Source organism: Scyliorhinus torazame, chromosome 6 (assembly GCF_047496885.1).
Source record: "Scyliorhinus torazame isolate Kashiwa2021f chromosome 6, sScyTor2.1, whole genome shotgun sequence".
NCBI lineage: Eukaryota > Metazoa > Chordata > Chondrichthyes > Carcharhiniformes > Scyliorhinidae > Scyliorhinus > Scyliorhinus torazame.
Genome location: NC_092712.1, coordinates 156058643 through 156079184, shown reverse-complemented (window position 1 = coordinate 156079184; position 20542 = coordinate 156058643). Strand labels below are relative to the sequence as shown.

The window sequence follows — 20542 nt, the reverse complement described above, 5'->3', positions numbered from 1 at the left end:
TTAGGTTGGGTAACCAAAAGCTTGGTTAAAGAGGCATATTTTGAGGAGCATCTTAAGGAAGAGAGGGGAGAGATTTAGGGAAGAATTCCAAAGTCGAGGGCCCAACCAGTTGAATGCAAAGTTACCAGCAGTGGAATAGTTAAAACTCCAGGGATTCCCATGAGAACAGAATTTGAGGAACGCTGATTTTGGAAGGTTGTTGGGATGGAGGAGGCTACAGAGACAAGTGAGGACATGGAGGGATTTGAAAGCAAGGATGAAAATTTTAAGGCCAAGCAGTTGCCAGTCCAAGAACCAATTATTATCGGGTAAATTATCTCATTCCTGTTTGTAGGACTGTGTGAAAATTCATTACAGTCAAGATTACACTTCAAAAGTACTTGACTGAATGTGGCAGTGTTTTGGGACATCGTAAGATCACGAAAGGCACTATATACACTCAAATCTTATAGATTTGGGTAGCACAGTGGTTAGCACTGATGCCTCACAGCGTCAGGATTCCGGGTTCGTTTCCGACCTCAGGTGACTATCTGTGTTTCATCCCACAGTCCAAAGATGTGCAGTTTAGGTGGATTGGCCATGATAAAATTATCCCTTAGTTAGGTGGGGTTACGGGGATAGGGTGGGGAGTTGGGCCTCGGCAGAGTGCTCTTTCAGAGGGTCAGTGCAGACCCGATGGACCGAATGACCTTCTTCTGCACTGCAGGGATTCTATGATTGAGATGACCTCATCTGTTGATATTGCACACGATGACTGACCAATATTTTAATTCACACAGTTGGCGCAGGAGGATGTCTTTAGCAACCAAACAACAAATTTTGTTGCTTTATGCCTCACAATGTGGTCAAGCGAAAGCAATTGCTGAAGAAATTGCTGAGGAAGCAGACAGAAAAGGATTTGCAACTGATATTTATTGTGTGAGCCAGCTGGAAGAGGTAACTGGAAAATAACCCTTTGGTGCCAGTCAATGCATGTGATGAGCGTAGATGTTTTCTATGAAGAGATATATTCCAGCACCTATTGCTTTAGATGTCACACTGGCTGACAGATGTTTGCCTTTTGAGTTACCTCATAGATGGTTCTGTATGATGTAAAAAACAATTATGCAAGCAGTATTGCAATGTAGGGAAATAGGAGTCAATTTGCTTACCTCATTGTCCCACAGATAGCAATGAGATAAGGTGCCAGATAATCCATTTGTGAATTGAGTTGAGAAAAAAATAGTGAGAACTCACTTTTGAAAAGTGCTATGGGTTTTTGTTTAATATGGCATTCGTTTAATTACTCCTGTGTAAGGTAGCACCCCTGATAATGCAGCACTTCCTCAGTGCTATTGCTGAAATATCAGCGTAGATTATTTGCTCAAATCCAGACGTGGGCTTGTACCCACTGCCTTCAGATTCATATCGCTGAACCAAGACTGATGCTTGATTTCACACACAAATGTTGGACATGCATCTCATTTATTAAAAGTGCATTTTGTTTAGATGCAATTAGAATCATTGGAGATTAACTTTATAGTCATTGCTTAAACTAATCTACTCTTGTTTTACAGTTCTCCTCTTGGGCTTGGTTGTTCTTGTTTTTCCGGTTGATGATGGGGAGAAAAAAAAAGTCTGTGGTTGTGCTTTTAACTTTGAGATGCATGTTGTCATCTTCGAGTTAGGATGTAAAACCAATTGTATAAGAACACTTCTGATTCTTTGATCTACGTCCCTTTGAGTGTAACTCCCCAATGGGTATATAAGTGTATTGAAATTGCACAGTTTGAAAAATATATTTTCAGTAATTCATAATCCTTTAAAAAAAAATTATTCGTTCACGGGATGCGGGCATCACTGGCTATGCCAGTGTATATTGCCCTCACGAAGGTGGTGATGAGCTCCCGCCTTGAGCTGCTGCAGTCTGTGGTGCAGCTACACCCACAGTGCTGATCGGAAAGGAGTTTGGGGATCATGATCCAGCAACAGTGAAGGAAAGGCAATGTAGTTCCAAGACAGGATGGTACGTGGCTTGGAGTTGGGACTTGCAGGTAGTGGCATTACCATGCACCTTCTGCCCTTGTCCTTCTAGGTGGTAGAGATTGTGGATTTGGAAGGTGCTGCAGAAGGAGCCTTGGTAAATTGCTGCAGGGAATCTTGTAGATGGTACACACTGCAGCCATTGTCTGTCGGTGGTTGAGGGAGTGAATGTTTAAGGTGCTGAATGGGGACTAATCAAGCGTCTTGCTTTGTCCTGGATAATGTCAAGCTTCTTGAGTGTTGATGGCGCTGCACTCATACAGGCAAGTGGAGAGTGTGCCATCACACCCCTGACTTGTTCCTTGTAGATGATGGACAAGCATTGGGGAGTCGGGAGATGAGTTATTTGCTGAAGAATTCAGAGCGTCTTGTAGCCACAGTATTTATATGGCTGATCCAGTTGAGTTTCTGGTCAATGGTAGCCCCCAGGTTAGTGGGAGATTCAGTGATTATATTAATTGTCGGGGAAAGGTGGTTAGATCTTGACTTGTTGGAGATTGGGCATTGGCTGACACTTGTGTAGCATGAATATTATTTGTCACCTTTCAGTCTAAACCTTAATGTTGCCCTGGTCTTGCTGTATTTGGAAATGAACTGCTCCAGTGCCTGTGCTGTCACCCATTTGTTACACAGTGCTAGCATGTCCATGTAACTTAGGGAGACTTTGGATTATGGTTTACATTCATTTCATTTGTTTTAATTGTTGAACCCTTTTGAAAACCTCTTTGTCTGAGATTGGTACAAGAAACAGATTGTTGATTTTTGAAGAAGTTCACTTTCTCTTGTCTTATTCTTTTAGTTCAACTTGGCGAAAGAACATGCTCCTGTTGTTATAATTGCCTCTACGACTGGTTCTGGGGAACTACCAGAAACGGCAAGGAAATTTGCACAAGAACTTAATTGCAATTTGCCAGCTCACTACTTTTCACACATAAAATATGCAGTATTAGGTAAGAAATGTTTTGAATTCTACAAGTAACATCACAAATGGTGCTTATAAGTTATTGTACTAATTTTCAATATATTTTTCTGTATAGCTCTTGGAGATTCCAATTATTGTTCATTTGCCAATGGTGGAAAGATAATTGATGAGCGTCTTCAACAGCTTGGTGCAGAGCACTTCTATGCAACTGGATATGCGGATGATGGTATTGGGTAAGTCTGGCGGTGGAACTTTTACTAACTTTCATCTGTGGCCTTACATTAATGATTTTTTACTGATACCACATTGTATGTATAATTTTGGGGGAAATATTTCATGAATAAACAAGCCATTGAAAATTACAAATGATTCCTTTCGCCTATTTGCAAAATAAATTATTTTCAGCTGCTTGTTTATATCCTTTAGTAGACTGTAATTAGTATGCTTGCCTTGTATTTTTAAACAAGTTGATGTTGGTCTGATTTTTCCCACTCTCCTCAAGTTGTTTCTAATCTCCATTACATTGCTGTGCAAGTTTCCCAAAGTAGCAGAATCAGAGAAACTTGTTCCTTCAGGGCTGCTGTTGTGTGGCTACTTACTACTGAGCAGCATTGGAGAATAACTAGAGGCAGCTCACTTAGCAGTCGAAAGCACGTGCGCTGCAGAGAATAGGAAATAAGGGAGAAGTGGACAGTAGGTTAGCATACTTTGGAGTTGGCATTTTATAGAAATGTTATTTGACATTCATGGCTAGAGTAGAAAATGCACCACCCCTCCCCAAAATCTGGAAGATTTTATTTTGACTGGTTGACTGTTATGCAAAATAGAATTCACAGAGTGTCACCTGTTGACTACACAATAGGAATATCATCACCCAGTTTGCTCCTCTGCAAGCTTGAGTTAGTTGTAGTGATCTGCTTTCATCTTCAGTTGCTTATAGAAGCTTTCTGTTTTCTATTTCAAGTTGTCTAACATAATCATTCTCTTTCTTCCTCTTGGTCTACATCTCTAACCTTCCTCAGCAAGTTCTCATGCCTGAGAATATGATCAGCTTAACCTTGTTGCCTTTTCTTGATGGTCAGTAACAATTTTTCCTGCTCCACTGTCCTGAGAACATTTCATTGCTCTTGTGATCTCTGCATCTGACTCACTCCATGCATATTTTACAAGATAGTCTTTGGATGTCTGCTTTTCTTAAACCAAATACAATTTATTTTAAGATATAATAAACGTAAAGAAGCACTTGTTAGGCTGATACTGTAGCACGCCATTTATAGAAACTGTAGTAATAGGTGCTCCAGTAATCAGTTTATTTATTTTCAAGTAATAGATTTGCGACAAGTTCTGGTCTCTAATAGCAAAAATCCACAGCAACACTCTTCTCCATCATGGACCACCCTGCTCTACAGCTTTTATATTTACCCCTAGGTAAAGACAACAAACTGACATCTGGGGCGAAATTCTCCGGTATCGGTGCTGGTATCGGTGCAATGTCCGCCGACTGGCGCCCAAAACGGCGCAAATCAGTCGGGCATCGCGCCGCCCCAAAGGGGCGGAATACTCCGCATCTTTGGGGGCCGAGCCCCAACCTTAAGGGGCTAGGCCTGTGCCGGACGAATCTCTGCCCCGCCAGCTGGCGGAAAAGGCCTTTGGTGCCCCGCCAGCTGGCGCGGAAATGACCTCTCCGGGCGGCGCATGTGCCGGAGCGTTAGCGGCCGCTGACGGCATTCCCGCGCATGCGCAGTGGAGGGAGTCTCTTCCGCCTCCGCCATGGTGGAGACCTTGGCGAAGGCGGAAGGGAAAGAGTGCCCCCACGGCACAGGCCCGCCCGCGGATCGGTGGGCCCCGATCGCGGGCCAGGCCACCGTGGGGGCACCCCCCGGGGCCAGATCGCCCCGCGCCCCCCCCCCCCAGGACCCCGGAGCCCGCCCGCGCCGCCTTGTCCCGCCGGTAAGGTAGGTGGTTTAATCTACGCCGGCGGGACAGGCATTTTAGCGGCGGGACTTCGGCCCATTTGGGCCGGAGAATCGCGCGGGGGGGCGCCAATCGGCGCGGCGCGGCGCGATTCCTGCCCCCGCCGAATATCCGGTGCCGGCGGGGGGTCGGAGAATCTCGCCCCGATCATAGTTTTTAAAGGATTGAGTGAAGGATTCTTTGTTTAAAAGGACACGGCAAGATGTACACTGATGAAGTGCTACTGGGCTTTTCAGATTGAACTAAGGGCCATTTTGAGACATGCCTATTATACACTATATTCAAATATAACTCTAGACAAATGAAACACAAAACATTGGCCTAGAATTAGCAGGGTGAGTTTCTGTCTTTACCACCTCTGAATTAGCAATTTCAGGATTATTGCATGGACAAATTGTCGGATGTCATTCACTGCTCCCCCATTGGCAGTAATCACTGAAATCAGTTGATGTGGTGGTAATTTCTTTCTGTTTTGATGTCACTGCTAAAAATCCTATAAAGGTTTAGGCCTTGTTGAAATGGGGTTTTAAGGGTGATCTGAGTAATAACTACAGCTGAGCAATCATCTGACTTGAAAAGAATATCCAATGTTGTTGAGTGTCTCCGTTCAAAGTAGATTTAAAAAAACTAGATTTGTTTTCTTATGATATATCCACTTCTACCGTCATCCTATATCTATATATCCCAGTCTTTATTTTGCCCTATATAATAGAGTTACAGTCCACATTGAGTCTGATAACTTTTACAAAGAGATATGAATTTCCTAGTGAGTGATTCCGAGGATAACGACAAGATTTCATGTTTAAGACTCAACATAGACTAAACATTACTTCATAGTAACTAATACACTAAACTACAGAAAAGGTATTCCCCTCTTGACATGGTGGAAAATCTCACCTAAGTTTATGTATTTTACCACACTCTCTGTGGACATGTATTCCTGGGGTTAAAGTCCAAATCTCATCTCGGTGTCAAAAGGATCTCTTCGTCCTGCTTCATCAGTGTACATCTTGCAGTGTCCTTTTAAACAAAGTTTCCTTCACTCAACCCTTTGAGCATAATTGAATGTGCCACCAGTTGCAATGTACCCTATGGTAATTCTGTGGTCTTTAACTTTTCACAACCCTAATTTCTGTTCTCACCAGCTCTCTGTTTGGTTTTTAACACAAACACAAGCATTTTCTTCTACCTGCCACAACTCCTTTCAGTCTCCTCCCTCAAACGTTTCTGTCTGACTGACTCTGAGAATTTGAGCAGCAGCATAAGCAGCTGCCACCTCCTTTATGTCGTGTTAAAATTTGCAGCTGACTTTGAATAAGTTTCAATTTGCATTTCTATCTCTGTATAAGAAGGTCACATGCATTTGTCTCCAGGCAGATTTGGTAAGAGCCAATGCTTGACATCAGGCAGATCCCATTAGAGCCCCCTGGCCACTCTTCATTCTACTCCATTTCAACATGAATTAAAGGATATCGTTTAAAGCATAACTATCATAAAAACATAGAATACAGGAGTAGGTCATTCGACCTATCAATGTGCTCATGGCTGATCCGCCATCTCAGCACCATTCGCTTGCACTCTCCACATACCCCTTGATGCCTTTGGTGTTTAGAAATATATCTATTTCTTAAATACGTTCAGTGACTTGGCCTCCACAGCCTTATGAGGTAGAGAATTACACAGGTTTTCACCACCCTGTGAGTGAAGACATTTCTCCTCAGTCCTAAATGGCCTATCCCGTATCGCGAGACTCTGATACCTTGTCCAGCGGTTCTAATATGCTGGTAAATTTTAAAAATTCATTCGATTTTAATACTTTATTTCCTTGCTGACTGTAAAAAGTTTTGTTTTTAATATGACTATTTGGGACAGCTCAGCGGCATCCACTGCAGCTCAATCCTGGGAATGGCTATTAAGCAATGCTACAATTAATTAAATGTTGAGAGAGGTAAGAGTCGTTGACACGGAGATCGCCAAAGCCCTTTGTTTCTGGGTCATTACAAACACCCCTGGACAGACACTTTTGCATACAATCAAAAATTTTGAAAATATTCAGGTTAGGTGGAGAGCAGAAGATACGGTTAACATTTCATATCTTGTGACCCTGTCAGAATAGGGTAAACATTTCAGGAATAGCAGCGAGCTGCCCTGGAAAACAATTTTGTCTTGTCCAGTGGCATCAAGAACAAATAAACTAGTTATCTATCTCTTTTTTAATGTACATATCTTGTACTTTAATGTACTTATCTTGCCCAGTGAAGCAGTTGAGGCTCCTTTAAACGTTTTTAAGAAAAAGATAGATACCTTTCTAAAGAATAAAGGGATTCGGGGATATGGTGTACGGGCTGGAGAGTGGAGCGGAGTCCACAAAGATCAGCCATGATCTCATTAAATGGCGGAGCAGGCTCGAGGGGCCAGATGGCCTACTCCTGTTCCTAGTTCTTATGTTCTTATAAAATTGCTGCCTTATTGACCTAAATAACACCAATCATGGTGTCCATCCAGTAGTTCATTCTGTGAAGCACTTAGAAACATTTCTAAGGTTCGATGTTATGATAAAGATGTTTTGTAGGAAGGTGACACAAAAGTGTTATGCAATACCACAGTAGAAAACATAAATATACATCCAATAATAGAGATTGTCCTTGTGACAAGAACTTCTTTGATGTGTGTGGAGTTTGCACATTCTCTCTGTGTTTGTGTGGGTCTCACCCTAAGGATGTGCAGGTTCGGTGGATTGGCCATGCTAAATTGTTCCTTAATTAGAAAAAAAATAATTGGGTACTCTTTAAAAACCTACTTTGATTTGAAAAATGAAAATGTCTCTGTTTGATTATTGAACAGCCACAGCATAATGAGAAAACGTCATCATGTTGATGCACAATCCGAAGTCCGATAGGAAATTGAGTTTTTAACCTGATTAAGTACCAGAAATATTCAGTCCAGCTTTGAAATCCATCGTTTAACTGATTTTAGGTATCAACTTTTAGCACATCAAAAATAACTAGAAATAAAATAAACTTTAATTCATATCAAAGTACATTGCTGTTAATTTAGTCAAAAGGATCAACTGATTTGGCCTTGAGGTCACCTTGCACATACTGATCGCAATGAAACTTAAATTGGTGATTTTAAACTTGTGACCTAGTCTTTTATTTAAAAGGAAGCGCAAATTAAGCTTTTGGTTATAAACTTCGTAGCATTAACTTTCTTGTTTGTAATTCAACTTGAGAAATCAATTTACCACGGCAATACATTTACAAGTTCATACTGCTCATCAGCACTGTGGCACGGTGGTGCACTGGTTAGCACTATGGCCTCCAGCCTCGGGTGACTGTCTGTGTGGAGTTTGCACTTTCTCTCCGTGTCTGCGTGGGTTTCCACCGGATGCTCCGGTTTCCCCCCACAGTCCAAAAATGTGCAGGTTAGGTGGATTGGCCATACTAAATTGGCATTTAATGTCCAGGGATGTGCAGGTTAGGTTTTGCGATTACACGGATAGGTAGGGGTGGACACTCGTAAATGGGCAGGGTGCTCATTCGAAGGGTTGGTGCAGACTCGATGGGCTGAATGGTCTTTTGCACTGTGGTGATTCTATGAAATTTCTGATTGCACTGCCTGTGATATTCTGGCAATTATAGTTAGAAAATTGTGGGTACCATTTTCCTACATTTTGAACATTTGTTGCTGATCAGTGAACTTCCTTATTGGGGAAAAGCAGTATAAAACATTTACATATGAAAAATGTATTTCCGGGGCGGTACCTGTTTGACGTCCTGGGTAGGGCCGGGTTTGGGCCGAGGTTTGTGGCATGGGTGCACCTGTTATATGTGGCACCGATCACATGGGTTCACGGAACTTTGAACTGCACAGGGGAACAAGGCAGGGGTGCCCGCTGTCGCAGCTGCTGTTTGCACTGGTTATAGAGCCTCTTGCAATGGCTCTTAAGGGGTCAGCTTGGTGGTGAGGGATTACGAGGGGACAAAGGGAGCATCGGGTGTCACTATACGTGGAATATCTACTATTGCATGTTTCGGACCCGCTGGAAAGCATGGAGAGGATCATGGGCCTGTTGGGGAGGTTTGGGGTGTTCTCGGGGTATAAGTTGACTATCGGGAGAAGCAAAGTGCTCCCGTGAATGAGTTGGGTCGGCAAGCCAATCTAGGGGGGGGATGCCATCAAAGGTGGCCAGAGACAGGTTTAGATACCTGGGGATCCAGGTAGCGAGGGAATGGACGATGCTACACAAGTGGAATTTAACAAAACTGGTGGAGGAGGTAAGGGAGGATCTGAAGAGGTGGGATACGCTGCACTTGACTTTGGAAGAGAGGGTCCAAGTGGTGAAGATGAACATTCTGCAGAGGTTCCTGTTCATATACAAGACGCTCCCTATCTTTGTACCGAAGGCCTTCTTTTGAAAACTGGATATGATTATTTCAGACTTCGTATGGGCAGGGAAGGTGCCAAGGTTAAGAGGACCCTGTTACAGAGACAGAGTCAGAAGGGAGGGTTGCCATTGCTGAACCTGCTACATTAATAGTCGGCGAACATGAAGAAGGTGAGGCGGTGGTGGGAAGGAGAAGGGGTAGAATGGGTTAGGAAGGAGGAACAATCCTGTAGGGGGTCCAGCTTGAAGGCTATGGTAACGGTGGCATTGTTAATGGTGCCAAGGAAATACTCAGAGCCCTGTGGTGCAGTCGACGGTGAAGGTCTGGAATCAGCTGAGGAGGCACTTCAGGATAGAGGGAATGCCGGTGTTAACGCCGTTCTGTGAAAACCACGGTTTTGAGCGGGGGCGGGAGTATAGTTGGCACATATAGAAAGTGGGGAGATGTGGGACTGGGTAAGGTAATGGAAGAAAGGTTTGCCAGTATAGAGGAACTGAAGGAGAGGGTAGAGCTCCCGAGAGGAAGTGAGTTTAGGTACTTGCAGGTAAGGGACTTCCCGTGAAAGATTTCCCCGGGTTGCCAAGGTGCATCCAGTTGGAGCGACTGCTGCTTCCGGATGTGAAAGGGGAGACATATATGGGTGATTGGGAGAGAAGGGAGGTGAAGGAGTAGTGGGAGGTGGAGTTGGGTGGGAAGATAAACTGAGGAGTATGGAGTGAAGCGCTACAAAGAGTAAATGTGACCTCGTGTGCAAGAATGAGCCTGATACAGTTCAAAGTGGAACACAGGGCACACACAGACGAGTATGAGAAGTGTGGACGAGGACCAGCGAATCATGCTCATGTTCTGGGGCTGCAAAAAGTTGAGGACATTTTGGGCAGGAGTGTTCGTGGCGCTAACAAGGATAGTGGGGGAGGAGGTTGAACCGGACCCAATGGTGGCGATATTTGGGATATCGGAGAAGCTAGAGTTGATGGAGGGGAGTAGGGATGTTGTTGTGGCCTTCGCCTCTCTGATTGCCCGGCGAAGAATTCTGCTGGAGTGACGGTCAGAAACGGCAACGGGGATGGTGGCTTGGCTGGGGAACTTGAATGACTTTATTCGATTGGAAAAGATCTAGTACGAATTAAGGGGTTCAGAGGAGGGCTTCGCGGCAAGGTGGGGGATGTTCATGGCCGTGTTTGAGGAGCAGTTCGTCGCGGAGGGGGGTGAAAAAGGGAAACATTTGTACAAACCGTATAGTTGTGTGTTGGCGAGTTTGTTCCCGGAATTGGTTATGTTTTGTAATCTTTTGTATAAGTTTAGAATAAAATACATTTTAAAAAAAGAAAAAGAAAAATATATTTCCAATTAAGTAACTGCATTAGCAATATTCTTGAAATTGCATGCAGATTGCAACTGAGAACTGGACAAAATGATAAAATTGAACTCCTTGAAGGTTTAATTTTATATATAATTATGTTTGCAGTTCGGTTAGGTTGATTAAATGTTTTGTAATGACCTATTATTTGCAATGATGTCAATTCCCTCTAAGTTGACTGCTGTTAAAATTTATCAGAGCATTAATTTCTAATCCATCCATAATTACTCCGTCCCTTAAATTAAGACTAGAGGTAGGTGTATTCTTGACTAACAAGGGAGTCAAAGGTTATTGGGGGGGTATAGGCGGAATGTGAATTGAGGCCATAATCGGAGCAGCCATGATTGTATTGAATGGGGAAGTAGGCTCAAGGGGCCGAATGGTCGCCTACTGCTAACTTGTATGTTTATATGTAATTTACTTCAAAGAAGGTTACTGTATCCCTTTCTGCATGGTTGAGAAAGTGGTAATATAATTTCATGCTTTGTTAAAAAATGTATTTCTTTTATTTGCTTTCAGATTGGAGTTAGTGGTCGAACCTTGGATTGAAGGTCTTTGGGATGCTTTGAAGGATGTGTGCCAGAAGAAAGAAGAGGGGATTAATGGTCATGTAGAGAAAATGTTAGATACAAATGATGGTTCAACAGCAAACAAATTTGATTTAAAAAATCCTGATGTATTGGCAGATTTTGAATTATTGAGAATAGAAGCCAATGCACCAAGAGAGGCTGAAAATTCAGTTATTTCATCTGAGAATGTTGAGCAGAGTTGTCTAGTAGCAGAACCACAGGAACATCGTCTAGTGCCGAACTGGGTAAAATCTGAAAAACCCCTGTCAGAAGCTGCTCTGAATATCCCTACACTTCCAGTGGAGTATCTAAATGTGGAGTTTCAGGAAAGGACAGAACAGGTAAATTTAAATAATCTTTATTGTCACAAATAGGCTTACATTATCACGGCAATGAAGTTACTGTGAAAAGCTCCTAGTCGCCACATTCCGGCACCTGTTCGGGTATCCACAGGGAGAATTCAGAATTTTCAGCTGAGGCCACTTACCTCTAAATGTTTTTCTTTCTGTTTGTTAACATCATTAAGTGTTTGAGATAAACTGTACATATAGATGCTGTTGAATGCATGTTCATTTAGCAGTAACAACTTTTTAGCTTCACAAATCTCATTCTAAAAGAATACATACAATAAGTTATGCAATGGACTTTCCAAAACCCATAAAAATTGACAATAAGGGAAAATTAACACTGCAATTTGAAAAGAGGGAGAGTAGATGTTCTAAAACTGTGTAGGAGCCATTGATATCAACAGACAGTGCTTCCAAATGCGAGGATGCAATCACAAAGGAATCGCCTACACAATGCCACCTCCACCTGACCTCTCCCCACCTAACCATAGCAATATTGGCCACCCGGTAGTAATTCATCATGTTTGTCAGCGCCAGGCCCCCCCGCTCGAGGAAAGCCCTCCTAACCTGCCCAAACAAATCCAGAGATCAGCGCATTGACCTTTTTTTAAAAAAAAACAACTACTTGGGGACGAAGATTGGGAGGTTCTGGAACACCAACAGAAACCTTGGCAGCACCGTCATTTTTACAGTCTGCACCTGCCCTGACAGCGGCAGCACATCCCACCTCTTGAAATCCACTTTCATCTGCCCCATCGACCGAGCCAGGTTCAACTTGTGCAGCTGCACCCAGCCCCACGTCACTTGGATACCCAAATATCTAAAGCTCGCCCCCCACCACCTTAACGGCAACTCCCCATGCCTCCTTTCTTGCCTTCTCATCTCATTCGGGAGCACCTCGCTCTTCCCCATATTCAACTTGTATCCTGAAAACCGGCCAAATTTCTCTAAAATCCCCATGGTGCCTCCAATACTGCCCAACAAGTCTGAAATATACAACAACCGTTGTCCACACACAATGAGGCCATAAAACCATAAGACATGGGAGCAGAATTAGGCCACTCAATCCATAGAGTCTGCTTCACCATTCAATCATGGCTGATATTTTTTACTCATCCCCATATCCTCTTATTAATCAAGAACCTTCTGTCTTAAAGACAGGTACGATCCCCACTGCACCAGGTCCTTATCCTTCTTTAATATCAGGGAGATGGAAACGTGTGACAATGTAGGGGGAGTTCCCTCCTCTCCCTTGCTTCATTATATGCCCTCACCAGCAGTGGCCCCAAGTCCACCCCAAACTTTTTATAAAACTCCACTTCGAACCCATCCGGCCCTGAGGCCTTCCCTTTCTGCTTACTATCCATCACCTTCCTCAGCCCATACTATCCATCACCTCCCCCAGCCCAGTAGCCTAATTGGGGCCCCCCTTATCTTCCTTCACTCCGTCAATTGCCCTCGCCGCCTCCTGCTTTCTCGACTGATGAGCCAACATCCTGCTTGCCTTCTCCCCGTACTCATATACTGGACCTCCGTAACTGCGTCACTGATTTCCCCATAGATACTAGCCCAAACCCCACCTGGAGTCTCTGCCTCTCCTTCAACAGCCCTGCCTCTGGCGCCTCCGAGTATCTCCGAACCACCCTCAAAGTCTTGTCCACCTGTCTTGCCATTTACATCCGCTCTGCTTTCTCCTTGTGTGCCTCAATCAAAATTAACTCTCCCCAACCACAGCCTTGAGTGCCGTGACCTCCCCCATATCGTTTAGCTTCACGTAGCCCCAAATGGCAGCCCTCACCTGCTCGCACACCTCCTCATCCGCCAACAACCCCACGCTCTATAACCGTATTAAAGCCCCTCCCCATAATCAACCGAAGCGAGTCCAAGTCAAGAATCTTCCCTAACATCCACCTCATAAAATCTACGCTACCCCAATTTGGGGCATAAACATCTACCAGATCCACCAGCTTTCCACTAACCATCACATATCCCCCTCCCCGGATCGGCTCAATGCTCCCCACTGCGAACGCTACCCGCTTATTAACCAACCCTGCCACCACCTTGTCTTCATATCCAGCCCAAAAAGAAACACATTCCCCACCCGTCCTTTCCTCAACCTCATCTGGTCCCCTACCTTTATGTGCATCTCCTGCAAAAAGGCCACGTCTGCCTTCAGACTCCTCAGATGCGTGAACACACATTACCGTTTGACCTGCCCATTTAGCCCCCTCCTGTTCCACGTGACCAGCCTGCTCAAGGGGCTCACAGCCCCTTTCCCTGCCACTCAGCCATACCCCTTTTAGAACCAGGTCCCGGCCTGCATCACGCCCTCAAAGAACAAAGAACAAAGAAATGTACAGCACAGGAACAGGCCCTTCGGCCCTCCAAGCCCGTGCCGACCATACTGCCCGACTAAACTACAATCTTCTACACTTCCTGGGTCCGTATCCTTCTATTCCCATCCTATTCATATATTTGTCAAGATGCCCCTTAAATGTCCCTATCGTCCCTGCCTCCACTACCTCCTCCGGTAGTGAGTTCCAGGCACCCACTACCCTCTGCGTAAAAAACTTGCCTCGTACATCTACTCTAAACTTTGCCCCTCTCACCTTAAACCTATGCCCCCTAGTAATTGACCCCTCTACCCTGGGGAAAAGCCTCTGACTATCCACTCTGTCTATGCCCCTCATAATTTTGTATACCTCTATCAGGTCGCCCCTCAACCTCCTTCGTTCCAGTGAGAACAAACCGAGTTTATTCAATCGCTCCTCATAGCTTATGCCCTCCATACCAGGCAACATTCTGGTAAATCTCTTCTGCACCCTCTCTAAAGCCTCCACATCCTTCTGGTAGTGTGGCGACCAGAATTGAACACTATACTCCAAGTGTGGCCTAACTAAGGTTCTATACAGCTGCAACATGACTTGCCAATTCTTATACTCAATGCCCCGGCCAATGAAGGCAAGCATGCCGTATGCCTTCTTGACTACCTTCTCCACCTGTGTAGCCCCTTTCAGTGATCTGTGGACCTGTACTCCTAGATCTCTTTGACTTTCAATACTCTTGAGGGTTCTACCATTCACTGTATATTCCCTACCTGCATTAGCCCTTCCAAAATGCATTACCTCACATTTGTCCAGGTTAAACTCCATCTGCCATCTCTCCGCCCAAGTCTCCAGACAATCTAAATCCTGCTGTATCCTCAGACAGTCCTCATCGCTATCCGCAATTCCACCAACCTTTGTGTCGTCTGCAAACTTACTAATCAGACCAGTTACATTTTCCTCCAAATCATTTATATATACTACAAAGAGCAAAGGTCCCAGCACTGATCCCTGTGGAACACCACTGGTCACAGCCCTCCAATTAGAAAAGCATCCCTCCATTGCTACCCTCTGCCTTCTATGGCCTAGCCAGTTCTGTATCCACCTTGCCAGTTCACCCCTGATCCCGTGTGACTTCACCTTTTGTACTAGTCTACCATGAGGGACCTTGTCAAAGGCCTTACTGAAGTCCATATAGACAACATCTACTGCCCTACCTGCATCAATCATCTTAGTGACCTCCTCGAAAAACTCTATCAAGTTAGTGAGACACGACCTCCCCTTCACAAAACCGTGCTGCCTCTCACTAATACGTCCATTTGCTTCCAAATGGGAGTAGATCCTGTCTCGAAGAATTCTCTCCAGTAATTTCCCTACCACTGAAGTAAGGCTCACCGGCCTGTAGTTCCCGGGATTATCCCTGCCACCCTTCTTAAACAGAGGAACAACATTGGCTATTCTCCAGTCCTCCGGGACATCCCCTGAAGACAGCGAGGATCCAAAGATTTCTGTCAAGGCCTCAGCAATTTCCTCTCCAGCCTCCTTCAGTATTCTGGGGTAGATCCCATCCGGCCCTGGGGACTTATCTACCTTAATATTTTTTAAGACACCCAACACCTCGTCTTTTTGGATCACAATGTGACCCAGGCTATCTACACCCCCTTCTCCAGACTCAACATCTACCAATTCCTTCTCTTTGGTGAATACTGATGCAAAGTATTCATTTAGTACCTCGCCCATTTCCTCTGGCTCCACACATAGATTCCCTTGCCTATCCTTCAGTGGGCCAACCCTTTCCCTGGCTACCCTCTTGCTTTTTATGTAAGTGTAAAAAGCCTTGGGATTTTCCTTAACCCTATTTGCCAATGACTTTTCATGATCCCTTCTAGCCCTCCTGACTCCCTGCTTAAGTTCCTTCCTACTTTCCTTATATGCCACACAGGCTTCGTCTGTTCCCAGCCTTTTAGCCCTGACAAATGCCTCCTTTTTCTTTTTGACGAGGCCTACAATATCATTCGTCATCCAAGGTTCCCGAAAATTGCCGTATTTGTCTTTCTTCCTCACAGGAACATGCCTGTCCTGTATTCCTATCAACTGACACTTGAAAGCCTCCCACATGTCAGATGTTGATTTGCCCTCAAACATCCGCCCCCAATCTATGCTCTTCAGTTCCCGCCTAATATTGTTATAATTAGCCTTCCCCCAATTTAGCACATTCATCCTCGGACCACTCTTATCCTTGTCCACCAGTACTTTAAAACTTACTGAATTGTGGTCACTGTTACCGAAATGCTCCCCTACTGAAACATCTACCACCTGGCCGGGCTCATTCCCCAATACCAGGTCCAGTACCGCCTCTTCCCTAGTTGGACTGTTTACATATTGTTTTAAGAAGCCCTCCTGGATGCTCCTTACAAACTCTGCCCCGTCTAAGCCCCTGGCACTAAGTGAGTCCCAGTCAATATTGGGGAAGTTGAAGTCTCCCATCACCACAACCCTGTTGTTTTTACTCTTTTCCAAAATCTGTCTACCTATCTGCTCCTCTATCTCCCGCTGGCTGTTGGGAGGCCTGTAGTATACCCCCAACATTGTGACTGCACCCTTCTTATTTCTGATCTCTACCCATATAGCCTCACTGCCCTCTGAGGTGTCCTCTCGCTGTATAGCTGTGATACTCTCCTGAACAAGTAGCGCAACTCCGCCTCCCCTTTTACATCCCCCTCTATCCCGCCTGAAACATCTAAAACCTGGAACGTTTAGCTGCCAATCCTGCCCTTCCCTCAACCAGGTCTCTGTAATGGCAACAACATCATAGTTCCAAGTAGTAATCCAAGCTCTAAGTTCATCTGCCTTACCCGTAATGCTCCTTGCATTAAAACATATGCACTTCAGGCCACCAGACCCGCTGTGTTCAGCAACTTCTCCCCGTCTGCTCTGCCTCAGAGCCACACTGTCCATATTCCCTAGTTCTCCCTCAACGCTCTCACCTTCTGACCTATTGCTCCCGTGCCCACCCCCCTGCCATACTAGGGGTCCACCAACATTGATCGCTTTCCAATTTCGCCTGCAGCCACATATTTGCACTTCACTCCCCACACAAACTCATCCCAGCCTGCAAAATGGCAGCATTAAGAGCGGCAACCCGGTTTGCAGACGCAGAGCTCGAGACCCTGCTGGATGCAGGTGGGGTGGAGGTGTTGGTGAGGTAGGGGGGTGGTTGGTGGGATGGGGGGGGGGGTGGGTGGTCAGCTCTTTACAAAGGAGTTCATTGACTTAACATTAATATGTTTTGTTGGTATCAGCTTCATAGATCCATTGCTCCCTTTGGGAAGAGGGTTCCATCTCTAGTTTTGCATTTGGTCATTTATTTTGGATACTACCCTCTAACTCTGAGAACATTATTTAAATTCAATATTTTAAAGACCTGGATTATACCTCTTCAGATTGTGACACAAAAGTAAAATTTTGCAAGTTCTAAATATTCTGGAGTTATTTGATATATGCTTTTTCTAAATTCCATTTTCCTCCATTGTTTAATCCTTAGGTCTCCCAACAAGAATGCTTTTCGTTGGCACCAAACTTCACTGTGTTTCAGGTTCCAGTGACAAAAGCAATTTCTCTAACTCGGGAGGATGCAGTGAAAACTGCCTTATTCTTGGAACTTGATATTTCAGTAAGTCCTTCTGCAGGTTAAATTTTGGAGTTTCCACCAGAGATGGAACCTTAGTCATGATTCTCCGACCCCCCCCCCCGCTGGGCCGGAGAATCGCCGGGGGGGGGGGGCAGCGTGAATCTCTCCCCCCCCCCCCCCCCATCGCCGCCCCGATGCTGGCTGCCGGATTCTCTGGCGTCGGTTTTTCGGCAGGGGCGGGAATCATGGCACGCCGGTCGGGGGCCGTTGGTAGCGCCCCCCCCCCCCCCCCCCCCCCCCCGGCGATTCTCAGCCCCGCGATGGGCCGAATGGCCAATCGTTTTCGGCCAGTCCCACCGGCGTATATTATACCAGGTCCATACAGGTGGGACCTGGCTCTGTGGAGTCCTCAGGGGTGGGGGTTGGGCAGAGGGATCTGGCCCCGGGGAGGGCCCCCACGGTGGCCTGGCCCGCGATCGGGGTCCACCGATCCGCAGACGGGCATGTGCTGTGGGGACACTCTTTCCCTCCGCGCCGGCCTGGATTGCCTTGATTAAAATGAATGTGCTGTGTAGATTGTTATATCTCCTGCAGATGCTACCAATATTGCTGTCTGCTAGCGTTTTAAAAGAGATTAATGGAATCATTAGTTCATTTATCTGGAATAAGAAGCCTCACCTTAAGTTTACTCAGTTCCAACTCCCAGGAGCGAAGGGAGCCTGGGTGCCCTGAACATTAGGCTGTATCAACAGGCTTCTCATCTCAGGCACATCAGGGATTGGGTTATATGTAGGGACTGGCAAATTAAAGGAGATGTTCTGGCCGGCAGACTGCATACGGCCCCATTTCCTTCTTATTTAAAGGGCAGCAGTGGCCGCCATTCTGAATAAAAATGCCAGTAGCAGCCGTTGGGCACTTCTGTGACCGGGACAACCATGGGAATGCCACAACTGATTGCTTTGCAACCCACCCGCAAGTCACGACACCCACTTTGAAAAATCTTGGCCTGAAATGAAGGGTAATTGCGACACCCAGATTCTTAATTCTCAATAGGGACCACCTAAAGAGGAAGTTAACAAATGGGAGGTCTACCCCTCAGCTCAGCCACCGGCATGCCCTCCGACTTTGTAAAATTGATCTTATAACCAGAGAAGGCACTAAATCTATATCACACCAATGATAGAGGGAACCGAGACGTCTGCCTTCGACACACATAGCTGCACATCGTCTACCTAAAGCGTATTCTTGTGCTACTTATCCCCACACTCATATCAGGCGTTCCCACCTAACAGCCTCTGCAAAGACTCTGGCCAACACACATAACAACGGGAGATCGAGGGTAGCCCTGTCTGGTCCCCCTCTGGAGCCTAAAGTTATTTGTGAGCACCATCGCTGCAGGCCTATGATACATTTGGCAAATTCCTCACCTACCCCAAATTTCTGTACCGTTTACACCAAATAATTCTATTCAACCCGATCAAAAGCTTTTTGCAATCTCCTAACATTTTTACTAGAAAGCATGCCCTTAATAAACCCCGTGAAATCATAGGACAGATACCCTCCAGCCATTTCACCATTACCTTGGACAATAATTTCAAGTAAACATTCAAAAGGTAGATTGGCCTGTTAAGCACACTCCTCTGCATCTTTACATGTCTTCAAATTCAGGAAGATGTTATCCTCCCAAAAAGTGTCAGCAGCAGCAGCCTCAAAGGAGTGACTCTACATATCCACCAATGGTCCCATTGGCAAATCCTTAAACTCCCTGTAAAACTCCCATCCAAAACCATCTGGCCCCAGAGCCTTACCCAGCTGAAACTCCCCAATAGCCACAGCCACCTCATCTTTACAGATGGGTGCATTATGGGCCAAGCGCTGATCCCCCGATGCCACCGGAAGCCCAAGGGAAGAGAAAAAAACATCCATGCCTGCCATCACATCACCAGACTGGTCTAACCTATATAACCCGGCATACAAATGTCTAACGGCCCCATTAATCTCCTCCGTCTTTATTAGCCCCCCCCACCACACGAGCGTCGAAGGGAGGGAATAGCCCGAGAGTCTGCCGTCGCTTTAATTAGACAGGCCATGTACTTATTCTGATTATTCCCAAACTCATATGTTTTTTTTCTTTAGCAGATACGATATTGACTTTTAAGGGGCGTCTTGACAAATATATGAATAGGATGGGAATAGCAGGATATGGTCCCCCGGAAGGGTAGGGGTTTTTAGTTCAGACAGGCAGCATGGTGGGTGCAGGCTTGGAGGGCCACAGAGCCTGTTCCTGTGCTGTAAATTTCTTTGTTATTTGTTCTCTTGGTTTCTGCCTTGCAAATTTTAAACTTCTCCCAGCATGCTGCATCAATAAGGAGTCCAGCGTCCTAGCTGTGTTAACCTCCTTCGATCACTGCTTGTTAGGAGCTCTCCTTGGCATTGGCCAAACAGATCTCTCCAGCACTCTATGCCTTTTGTTGGCAATGTAGGAAGCAAGCCAGTCCCATAGCATAGGCCTTCCAAGTCCCCTATAATGTGGAGGGAGTGATGTCAGAAATGGAACTAACTAAAACTCAGGGTGGGGGTCCTGTCTCAATTTTAAGTGCCCCTTGTCATCCAAGTGAGTCCTGTATCAGTGCTATGTCCACTTTCTCCCCAAGGAAAAAAGAGGATCTTTTTCCTTTTGATAGGGTGATGAATTCCCTTATATTCCATGCAAAGTTTAAAATTAGTTACAGCCATTGTATAGACTACCGGGAGATGAGTAGAATAGAATTTACACACCACTCTTAGGCATGTGCCATAACACCCCATCCCCACCTCAGTTTATACACACCCATTTTTGCTAAGAGTGGAGTTGGCTGGTTGACACAGCACACTTCCAGACAGTTCAGAGACCTAGGAAGAAACTGCACAGGTTCTCAGATGTGTCACTGGAAGATCTGGTGGAGGAGATCCTGAGAAGTTAGGTTTTTCTGTATTTGCAGGCACAAAAGAATTGACTGGAGTTG

General features: G+C 45.4%; 1 protein-coding gene across 4 annotated transcripts in view; it reads left to right on the top strand.

Annotated features, from left to right (window-relative positions):
• The window catches only part of mtrr (5-methyltetrahydrofolate-homocysteine methyltransferase reductase), a 131236-nt gene that overhangs the window by 21367 nt on the left and 89327 nt on the right, over positions 1-20542 (top strand). For 3 of the 4 annotated variants that reach the window (XM_072508984.1, XM_072508986.1, XM_072508983.1), the window contains exons 2-6: positions 780-936; positions 2822-2972; positions 3060-3177; positions 11186-11576; positions 17451-17579. In XM_072508984.1, coding sequence (XP_072365085.1) covers positions 793-936; positions 2822-2972; positions 3060-3177; positions 11186-11576; positions 17451-17579 — 933 coding nt within the window. In that variant the 5' untranslated portion in view covers positions 780-792. The remainder of the gene's footprint in view (positions 1-779; positions 937-2821; positions 2973-3059; positions 3178-11185; positions 11577-17450; positions 17580-20542) is intronic. The other variant, XM_072508985.1, reaches the window with a different exon arrangement.